The following is an 11,454-nucleotide window of genomic DNA, read 5'->3' on the forward strand; positions in this document are numbered from 1 at the left end:
ATGATGGTAAGCAGATTAGTAAAAGGTCAGGAAGACGGCTTCATCAGCCAACTCTGTAGTGTGGGTGACTTCCTGCTGATCTGAAGCTTGAAAGAGTTAGGGGTATCTTTGATTAATGTAAAGAGGAAAAACTAGGTCATACCTAATAAATGCCATATGTACATAGACTGCACACTTTCACAACATGGAGCCCAAATACGTGAAGTAGAAATGTGCAAGACAGCGCTGGGACTCTGAAGGTCTGTGCGCTCAGGCAAGTCTTTCCAAAGAGAAGTTCTGCGGTAATTCGCACAAGGGCATTGCAGTGGGGCATCTGCAGTGTTCCTTGTCCTGTTTTTCATAGATAAGATGTATTCTGATGATATCACATGCATCCCCAGCCCCCACCCTCAAAATTGTGTGAGAGGAGAATTCTCTAGAGCATTGCCAAGTTATGCAAAGAAACCTGTCCGTTTCTGAATTAATATAAGCAGAGCCCGCTGACTTTCATAAGTTTCTCTCCCTACCGGAAAGTTTTGTTTTGTTTTTTAAAATATTTTTTTAAGTAATCTCTACACCCAGTATGGGGCTTGAACTCACAACCCCAGGATCAAGAGTCCCACACTCCATGTACTGAGTCAGCCGGGCACCCCAACTACCTAACCCTATGGGGTTTTTTGGGGTTTTTTTTTAATGTTTATTTTACTTTTGAGAGCAAGACAGAGACAGAACACGAGCAGGGGAGGGGCAGAGAGAGAGAGGAAGACACAGAATCTGAAACAGGTTCCAGGCTCTGAGCTGTCACCACAGAGCCCGACGTGGGGCTTGAACCCACAAACTGTGAGATCATGACCTCAGCCAAAGATGGACACTTAACCAACTGAGCCACCCAGGTGCTCCTAACCCTATGGTTTTATACCCATTCACCGAAACGCACTAGAACAGGTTACACAATGGAATCTGGTGAATCCATTTCAAAGAAATCATAACCTCCTAACTCATGATTAAGTTTTTTACGTGGAAACACAGCAACAACATTAACTTTTAACTCTTTAAGTTAGGCCTTCAAACACACATACATGCATACAGTATATCATCTGTTTATACGCACAAATATATATGAATATATACAATATAAACATATGTAAGTATGTATTTCTTCTTTAATGATACAGCGAACAAAGAAATGAGCAAGTCAATAAGAGACTTTTCAATCACATTCAGGGAGAAACACCAAATGAAAAACACAAACGTCCGCCATGATTAGCCCAATGTTTAGTTTGGTTAAATTCAGAAATTCTTAGAAACACAGCCAGAGATCCAAGGGACCCAGACCAGGAAATACAAAGGCCAGAGCTGAGGATGCCCTTTCTTCCCGGGGCCTCTCCAAATGCCTGGCCATTCTGCCTTAGAACTTAAAAATCACCTCAGGGCCAAGTAACACGCCAGGGCTGGGTATATTCACCACCGAAGTAGTCCTGCAAAGTCTGTGAGCCTCAGGCTGATTTGTGGCTCCTGAGGGTTTTTGATGTGATAATTGTTTGTTTACTTTTTCTTGGAGGAGAGGCTGGTCCTCTAAGTAGAATGAGCTAATCACTAGCTTAGTTCTTTCTTTGGCCAAAACAAACAGCTTCCAATTACTGCTAAGAGAAGCCTCTGATCTCTCTAATCAGCTACCTAAGCAAGCCTATCTGTGGTACTTTATAGGGTGAATAATGTCCCATTAAACAAGAATCTCTTACCACTAATAAAACTCTAGACCCATCGGGCCATGCCTGCCAGCAACCTGCTACTTATCTTCCAACGAGAAGATGTGCTCCTCCCCTGAGCAGTGGCGAATTCTGGCAAAGGAAATAAATAAACACATCTTTCCTTCCTCCGTTGCACATGGCCTACTATTTGTCCTCGAGTCCTGTTCTCTTGAGCCTCCTCAGAGAAAATACCGGCACAGAAAAGAGCAGATTCCGGGTCTCCTCGTACTCAGTGAAATGACTGCCTTTTTTTTTTTTTTTAATGTGAAATTTATTGTCAAATTGGTTTCCATACAACACCCAGTGTTCATCCCAACAGGTGCCCTCCTCAATACCCATCCCCCACCCTCCCCACCCTCCCACTCCCCATCAACCCTCAGTTTATTCTCAGTTTTTAAGAGTCTCTTATGGTTTGGCTCTCTCCTGCTCTTTTTTTTTTTTTTCCTTCCCCTCCCCCATGGTCTTCTGTTAAGTTTCTCAGGATCCACATAAGAGTGGCAACGTGGATGGAACTGGAGAGTGTTATGCTAAGTGAAATAAGTCATACAGAGAAAGAAATGACTCTGTCTTTAAGGCCCTGAGGCTGAGTTCCATGGTTGCCACAACGAAGCAAAATCAGGGGAGGCAGGAGCGGTGTCTGCTCGGAATGTCCCAACTGCATAAGGGAGGGAGTCACTCTGAAGTTAAAGGAGACTCACCAGAAAAGAAAGCTTATTTCAGACACAATCTTCCCTCCTTTCTTCTTTAATATTTTAGTCAAGTTGAGGAAACAAAGGTTAGAGGTTATTCCCAAGTGAATACGGATCAGCATCATACGCTGGAACGTTATGGAAAACCCTGTGAAGAATCCTCATGGCAAGTGGGCTTAAGCCCCGCCAAGGGTTCTGCACTCTTGAAATACAAAAGCCCAAACCAGGGCTGGCTTCACGGATCTATGAACGATGCACGTGGCCCATGCTCAGGGGACCAGTGCCTGGGGTTTGATGCTCTGTGCTCACCATATTGAAAATCTCGATGATTTTATCCTTGAGTTTGTGTTTCATATGGGCTGGCACAACAGTGAAGCTCATCCTGGAGGCATGGAGCCTCAAATCACGCATGATCCTGCCCCCCAGTGCTCCTTCACCTTGTCAGAAAAGGTTCTCGGCTACCCACTCCCGTGTCCCCTGCACCCAGTGTTCTACCCCACCAACTCCTTGCCCCCAAATGACTGTCACACTCTGTCCCCTGCCGTGACCTGGACAAGGGTCAAGGAGGGTTGATGTTGGGCATGTGTGCACTGAAGTGTCCCAGAATCCAGTGTGGCTGCCCTCATATCACGCGGGAAGTACCACACTGGTGGGTGGGGTGGCCAGCCAGAGTCTAAGACACCCAAGGCGCAAGCCCATCCCAGGTGCAGGTATCTACTGCATCCAGCAAGGGGGCTGCAGTATACTTGGGGGTTGCCCATTTGCCGTGGTTGGAGCACTAGGAGAAGGAGACCCCTGGCCCAACTCCCAGAGGACAGCATCTAGAACAAAGTGCAATGCATTGGTCTAGAAGCTTGCAGAACAGGGTACCAAGAGTACCTGAGTAAGCATGTCCGCATCTGGCAGACCCCAGGTACCTGGGAAGGTCTACACACATCCTGCAGATCCTCCTGTGAAATGCCCACTGGGCACACCCCATGTTGCACACTTGGCGGGGGAGGGGTTCTCTCTTCTCCCTTCCCTCCTTCCTGAGTCTGGCTTCTCCTCGTCCCTCTAGCCCATCTCAAGGCACCCTCCAGGCATGAGTTAGGAACGACAAATTGTGAAATGCTGCTGATCTGGCAGACAAGTGACATGCTCCAATATTTGCACATAACAATGGCAGTGAATATAAAGATAAAGATTAAAATCCATACTAGTAACTTAGCCTTTCAATTTTTCTTTACTGCAAATGACATTGAATAGCCAGTTTGAAACACCATGACAAACTAAAAGGGCCACAGAAGGAAAAGTGTTTTATATTTTAGATCCTTGAATAACACTCTTTTTTCTTGATATTTGAAATAATGGCCCATACGTTTTCATTTTGCACCGGGTCCCAAAAATTCGGTAGTCAGTCTTGAAGTAAATTAACCAACTAATCAAGGTGCCTGGGTGGCTCAGTCGGTTAAGCGTCCAACTCTTGGTTTCAGCTCAGGTCACCATCTCACAGTTTCATGAGTTTGAGCTCCACATGCACGGAGAGTGTGGAGCCTGCTTGGGATCCTCTCTCTCTCGCTCTCTCTGCCTCTCTCTGCCCCCCTGCCCCACTCACTCTGCCTCTCTCAAATAAATAAATTTTAAAAGTCTAAAAAACTTTAACCAACTAGCCAATAAAATCCTAAAAATAAGAATAAAACTGGGGTGCCTGGGTGGCTCATTCAGTTGAGCATCCAACTTCAGCTCAGGTCACACACAGTCTTGTAGTTGTGGGTTCGAGCCCTGCATCAGGTTCTGTGTGCTGACAGCCCGGAACCTGGAGCCTGCTTCGGATTCTCTCTCTCTCTCTCTCTCTCAAAAGTAAACATTAAAGAAAATTAAAAACAAAAAAGAGTAAAACCAAGGACTTGTAGCCACCCAGAACCCAGCTCCACTATTAGACACTATTAACAGCACCTCTGTTTCTTTATCCACCCCCCATGTGCCCAGTGGCCAAGCCTGCAGGAGAGCAGGTCTGCCTGGCTCCAGAGTCCACATGTCTGCTCCACACTCCACAGCCCAGATCTCACGTTCACAGACAAGGAGGCCCTTCCCAACCACCCCTGTTGGGGGATTGTAACGCCATCGTGTACGTGATATGTGCAAACCTGCAGTGTGCCCAGTGCCCCGCACAGGGAGCCAAGGGCTGTGCCAGATAATTCCAGAAGTCCCCACTCACCATTCCTGCCTGCATGGATCAGCACCGAGTCCCGCGGTCTTCCGGGCCCGGGTGATAGCTACATGGCCGGCAGGTGATGCCCACCAGCACCGCAGAAGCGAAGGGACCAGGTGCACCCCATCTACCCATGACCCTACGGCCTCATCACTTTCACAGGAGGCTGGAAAGTGTGTGGAATTGGGGCAGAGACCACTCAATTGCAGCCTCCTGTGTGGGCCTGCGGCTCCAGGGCAGTGCCCCCAGACGCTCCAAGTCTTTGTCTACACCATGAGTGCGGAGGCTGGGTCCTTCCTAGCCCAGCCCTGGCAGCTCATGTCGTGGTTTCACGGTTCGTGAGTTTGAGCCCCGCGTCCGGCTCCATGCTGACAGTGCAGAGCCTGCTTGGGATTCTCTCTCCCTCTCTCTCTGCCCCTCTCCAGCTTGTGTGAACCTTCTCTCTCTCAAAAATAAATACATAAACTTGAAAATGTATAAATAAATACGAGAAATGGATATTTGTGAATATGTTCTGTAGACCAGTCCTCTGCAGGCTCCTTCGCCTACTGCCTGTGGATCTCAGTAGCCTCACCTTTCCTTCCCTTGAGTGGACTGTGCCCCTTCTCACTGTGTTGTTCACCTTGAGGGGGTCTTCAACTCTGTAGGGCTCTTGAGACCAGCCAGGGGGAAGCATTCACGGACTGCCTGCCCGTTTGCCATCAGAATGCATCTGTCTTACCTCTTCCTGGTGCTGACCAGGGAAAGGAAACTTGAGGGGTAGAAAAGTCAGCCTGTGCATTCTGTTGTGATGGAGTTTGATTGTCAGGACGATTTGCAAGTCTTCAACTTAGAAACTTGGGCTTTGAGCCCCGACTCTGCCCACTGTCTAGCATCCTTGTAAGAACTAAATAGTGCTTGAAAAAGCACTGAACATGTTTCCTGCAGCCGGCCCTGCAGAGTTGCTTCTCTGAACCATTTTCTGGTTTCTCAAATTGAAAAATTAAAAAGCAATTGATAGGACTGCATTCAAAACATGCAGACACATTTATGCCACAGTCAGATCTCCTCTATCTCTAAGGTCAGCAGCGGAGGGGCACCTGGCAGGAGCTGTTCCACAAGCCTCCTCTCGCCCCGGCCTTTCCTGTTAACAAACAACACATGCCCTGGAAGGAGCTGGAAGCAGCCTGACCTGCATCCTCGCCCAATTATTTAACAAGGGGGCAGGGACAGGGAGGCTCCAGGGCTTATAAAGAGAGTGAGGTGCTGCCTTTTCAAATCTGAAGGAAGCTTAATCCGGGCAATTTAGGTAAATCAGATAGGCATTACCAGGTTAGGGTTAAACCTCCAAGAATGGCTTGGCAATTGATTGCAGAAACAGCAGCTATTAAGTCCTAACTGAGTAATTTGCAGCTTACCCCACCCCAGCTAATTAAAATGTAATCAGGATTGTCTGGCAATGCGTGTTCCGTCAGCAGTTTTTCTTCTGAAGAGCAATCATGCCAGGAGACCACAAGAAAAGCCTTTCACGGGAATTGGCTTGATCTAAACTGCTTCTTTAGCCGCTTAAACTGTAAAACAAATAAATTATAGCAACTGACAATTCAATTAGAAAGAAAGAAGGAAGGAAGGAACGAAAAGATACTCTTTCTCTCCAAGAATGGGTTGCTCTGTTTTGTTTTCTGGGGCGGATTAAACCGTAGTGTATGTCACATCTTGTCAGGAGAGGGGCTCTGGCAGGGCAGGGCGGTTGGGAAACCAGGTGGCCAGGGAGGAGCCCTCTCCAGGATGTCCGCGTCGTGTCAGCGCGGAACAGGAGAACGCGGTTTTCGTCTTCTCCACAGAGACGGGAGGACCGCAGCGACTGCCAGTTCCTCGGAAACCCGCTACGTGTTGCACGAAGGCGCACTCACGCCCATGCACGCTTCGCGAGCGGGTGCGATCTCTGAGGATCCCAACTTTGAGTTCTGTGCGACTCGGCGCTAGGTTCCACTAGCTCTCGGGCCACGAGGGACACCCCCCAAACTCCACCGTCATTACAATCGCCTCCTCTCGCAGCTTAGTAGCCGGGGCCCCTTGGAAAGCCCCCTGTGGGAGGTGGGAGGGGCGCCCCGTTTCTGTCCCAAGATCAGAGGGCTGATTTTGCAAAGATCCCGGGTCTCCTTCTGGCCTCCGCAGCTTTCCTGAGGCAAGAAAGAACGTAATGCTTGGAACAGGTGAGCCGCTAAGGAGAGAGGCGGGAAGGCCGTGGAGAGAACGACGGCATACGAGAGAAATAAGGCGTCTGCGAGAATGATTTCAGACCGTGCGCACTCGTGTGTGTGCTGGGAACAGGAACAGGACGCGCCTCCGCAGAGTCGGCCGGCCGCGCAGATGCGTCCCCCGCACCCCGGGTTCCCACGCCCAGACCTGCGGGGACCCTTGCTACGGTGGCTCCCCGCAAGGGTCCCCGCAATCCACAGGCGCCAAAAGCGCGCTTCTCTGAACCTCCGACGTTCACCCTCATCCAAACGCACGCTCTCCCATCCTCAAGCAGAAGGTCCTACGGGGCCCGCGGGAGTCACCGATCCCGGGGCTCTGCTCCGAGCACCCAAACCCGGCCCTCCAAGTCCCGTGTCCCGTGCATCGCTTCCCTTACTCTGCACACTATCCGCTGGCAAGACGGAGAAGCTCCGGAGCTCCAAACTGGGGCGCGCACAGCGACCACCCCCACCCCCGCCCCAACCCACACATTCTGGAACAGACGACTCGGCCCCAGCGCCCTGTCTGCGGCTCCAAGGGGGTGGGGGGTGCGGGGGGGCCGCGAGCTCCCGGCCCGCGGATGATGAAAGCGGCGCTCAGAAGAGACAAAAGTGTCGGCCCGCGGGCACCTGCGGGGCTGGGCTGCCCGCGCGGGTCCCCGGGCGCGGCTGGGCGCGCCTCCCGGCCTCCCTCCCGGCGCCGGCGGCACCGAGGGCCCCGCCGCGCCCGGGACTTTGCGGGACTGGCCCGGAGCCCCGCGCGCGGAGTCGGGGGAAACTCACAAGCGCGCACACGCAGCCTCGGAATCTGCACGGCGGCTCGCCCGCTCCCCAGACAGCGCCGCTCGTTTTCCGCCGGGAAAGGAGAGCTGGCAAGGATGCTGCAGTCTCCGGTTCCTTCGGAGGAGGCGGCTGGGGACGGGGGCTCGGCAGCCCCGCTTGGAAAGCCACGCCGAATCGGGACGGCGGGATCCGCGCGCCGAGCCCGGCCACAAGTTGGGGCGCCCAGGCCGGGAGGCAGGCGGCGCGCGCGCCCCCCGCCACGGCCCGCGGCGCCAGCGCGGCGGCTCCCGTACCTGGAAGTGCTGGAAGAAGGCGGACATGCGCGTGATCTGCAAGCTGAGGCACCTGGACGAGCAGCGCGCGCGCTGGACGCTCACGGCCGACAGGGACTCGTCCAGCCGCCGAGCGGCCGCGGCGCCGGGGCCGCCCGCCAGGCAGCCCCCGCAGGCCGCCAGCCAGAGGCAGAGGGTCAGGGCCGCGCCGGGCGCCCCGGGCACCATGGCTGCAGGTCGGGGGCGCGGGCGCCGGGCGCTGGCCGAGGCTCCCAGCTCCGCGCCGGGGCCGCACTGCCGGGGACACCTCGCGGCCGCCGCAACTCCGCTGGAAAGTTCAATCATTCAACTCCAGCCCCGCGCCTTCCCCGCCAACCTCCTCCCCGCTCGGCCTCGGGGGGCGGGGTGAGGGTGACAGGCGGCCGCGCCATTGGCTGCGAGGAAAGTGAGTGACAGGGGGGCCGGGCCGAGGGCCGTGGGCTGGTCTAAGGGGCAGCGGGCCCCCGCGCTCAGAGGCTGGGCGGCGCGGACCCGGTCTCCCCAGTGCGCCCCGCTCTGGGTGGTCGGGCTCCCACGCAGGCTCTCCGGCAGTCCGCACTCCCCCCGCCCCCCACCATCCAGGTGATAAACCGCAGGTGTGAGCAAGCCCGGGCCTGCGATGTAGCTGCCTTCTTGGAAAGGAGGGCCCGGGGACCCCCAAGGGCGTCCAACCCGCCCAAGGAAGGACGCAGCGCCTGGAACTTGGAGGCTTCCTCTCCGGTCTGTACCCCGGGTCCAGACTCTGCTCATACTTTCGCATATTCGAATTTCCTTTTTTTTATTTTTTGTTGGTCCCAAATAGTGGAAAAGAACTAACACAACTGAAATGGGTATTTCAGTGACATTTTCCTTCCTCTCCCTCCCTCCCCCATTCCTTCTTTCTTCCTCCCTTCTTCCTTCATTATAATGACCCGGGAACCCATGTGAGTACCTAGCAAGTGACATTTGTTAAACAACAGCCCCACACTCGCTGTTTCCTTGGGTGTCTGTTTTCCTGGTAAGCGCTACTCTCCCAGTGTGGTGATTCCAAACAGAAATCTTTCCCAAACCCTTCCCCATGTATCTGTCCCAAGCCTCTTGGTTCAGCCTTTGTGGCAGGAAACTGCAGCCCCACTATTTCTTGCCATCTTTCCCCGTGCTCTCTCAGCACACATGTTCTCTGTCCCCAGAGAGGGCCGTGCCGCAGAAAGAGCTGGGGGCGCAACCGTAAGACACTACCTGGAACAGAGTTTGTGCTTCCCTGAGCTCCATGGGGAAGGGACAGCGCTCGGTCTCCTGGCTTGTAGAAGCCCCGAGAGAGGGCCGAGATGGGATCCTGCAGGCTGTGCTTGAGGCATGGGGATATTTATTTAACAGGACTGAGTCCAAAAGAGCCATGCACACCCCTTTGCAGGTGCAGACCCCCTGACTGACGTCCCTGTGCCCTGACGGCTCCACATGCTGTAAAGAATGGCACTCACACGTTCTAAACCCTAGGACCTCCATCGGCTCCCAACTAAGCACAGAGAGGGTCTATCTAGAGGCACTCCGCCTGCCCAAAGATACATCACAAAGTCTGATTACTCTTCACCTAAAGCTTAGACTCTTTCCAGTATCCAACCTTCCCTCCCCACCCCTACCCCATTCTTCTGCACATTCTTCACTCTGATTCTGAGCTCTTCCTGTTAAATTATAATGACAACCATCTACAGTTATCCTACTATACCTATGATTCTTTTTCAAGTACATCACTTTTTTTTTTTTAATGTTTATTCACTTTTGAGAGAGAAAGAGCAGGGGAGGAGCGGAGAGGGAGGGACAGAAGATCCAAAGTGGGCTGTGCACTGACAGCAGTGAGCCCAATGCAGGGCTCCAACTCAGAACCATGAGATCATGACCTGAGCCAAAATCAAAAGTCAGATGCCTAATGGACTGAGCCACCCAGGTACCCCTCAAGTACAGCATCTTCTGTGTATATTTCTTCACATAGATAAGTCAGCAAGGCCAATACAATTCATTGCTTAGTGTGTTTCTCAACGATTTTTTTTAATGTTGTTTGTTTGTTTATTTATTTATTTGACAGAGAGAGCAGGGGAGGGGACAGAAACAGAAAGAGAGAGAGAATCTCAAGCAGGCTCCATGCTGTCAAGCCCGATGCAGGGCTTGAACTCACGAACCACGAGATCATAACCTGAGCCTAAATCAAGAGCCAGACGCTTAGTCGACTGAGCCACCCTGGTGCCCCTCTCAATGCATGTTTAAAAATCAGGGAACTCAAAAGTTTCTGTAGGAAGAAGTGACTTCGTGGGTGTGCACCCTGCACAACCGTACAGAGCCCCACCTTAGAAGGAGCCACACTTGGTTTAATGTTCTGTCACCATCTTGGTTTTCATTTCAAACAAGGTTTGAGTTGTGCAGCCAGCCCTATGTGTACGTTTCAGCATGACAATACTACCCTTGAGCAGGAAACGTTTAAAAAATGTAGGCATGAGCTCAATGGTTTGTTTAAAAGATGCTCAGAAATGTGAATGGAAATCTTTCTCGAGTATGTTAAACACGTACTATTGACCAAGACTGAAGAAGCTAACCTTGGCGACCCCAAACTGGAAGGTATATACAGCCTCACAGCAGTGAATGGAGGTGTGATGTGTGAATACAGGATTGTCCTCAAAATCGCTTTCTCTGGGAATTGCTAAAAAAATGTCCAAAAGCTGTGGCAGAGCATTTAACTTTTAAAGTTCAACAAATACCTGGTCTCCGTGGAGGCAAGGATATTATGCATGCCTACATTTTCTTATATCTTTGATTTATAACTTTGCATGTCATATCATGAAATTTATATTCTAGAAAGTGAAATACGGACAAGCATGCTGAGCTTTTAAAAACAGCATTTAAATGTTCAAAGGGATCACTGTTGTTTTTTTTTAAGTGTGCTACTTATATGATTTCCAGAGCATATACACGTCCATGAATAAATACATTTTATAACAAACCACAACAGAGAACATCTAGTTGGTTGAACAGAAAGCTTGGGATTAAACATATAAGGCCACCTTATGCATATGTTAAAATTATACTTGTGGTTCTATTGCTTTCTTGTTTTAGAATTATCACAGACATCTTCTGTGGCTATGCTGGCCTTTTTTAATGTTATTTATTTTAATTTTAGTTTAAAGTAACTTTTAAAAGGAAAACATTTTGGTAAAGGCAGAATAACAGTTGTAATCTAACGTTTTTTATTCTGCATACATGTGCTCAATTTACTATGCATTTCACCCTGCAACTTGGCTGGTAGGAGGTCTCTAACGTTTTTTTGGAAGTTTATTTATTTTGAGAGAGAGAGAGAGAGAGAGAGAGAGAGAGAGAGAGAAACGGCTCGCAAACAAGGGAGGTGCAGAAAGAAAGGGAAAGAGAGAATCCCAACCAGCCTCTGTGCTATCAGAAGCCAATGTGAGGCTTGAACTTGTGAACTGGGAGAACATGGCTTGAGCCAAGCTCAAAAGTTGCATGCTTAACTGAGTGAAGCCACCCAGATGCCCCAGCAAGCTTGGG

The 11,454-nt window shown here is 51.1% G+C and overlaps 1 protein-coding gene across 1 annotated transcript in view; it reads right to left on the bottom strand.

Moving 5' to 3' along the window:
* Positions 1-8,224, bottom strand: part of ANOS1 (anosmin 1) — a 186,976-nt gene extending 178,752 nt beyond the window's left edge. The window contains exon 1 of the mRNA XM_045472809.1: positions 7,906-8,224. Coding sequence (XP_045328765.1) covers positions 7,906-8,112 — 207 coding nt within the window. The 5' untranslated portion in view covers positions 8,113-8,224. The remainder of the gene's footprint in view (positions 1-7,905) is intronic.
* Positions 8,225-11,454: the final 3,230 nt, after the last annotated feature.

The sequence above is a fragment of the Leopardus geoffroyi genome, chromosome X (genome assembly GCF_018350155.1).
Source record: "Leopardus geoffroyi isolate Oge1 chromosome X, O.geoffroyi_Oge1_pat1.0, whole genome shotgun sequence".
NCBI lineage: Eukaryota > Metazoa > Chordata > Mammalia > Carnivora > Felidae > Leopardus > Leopardus geoffroyi.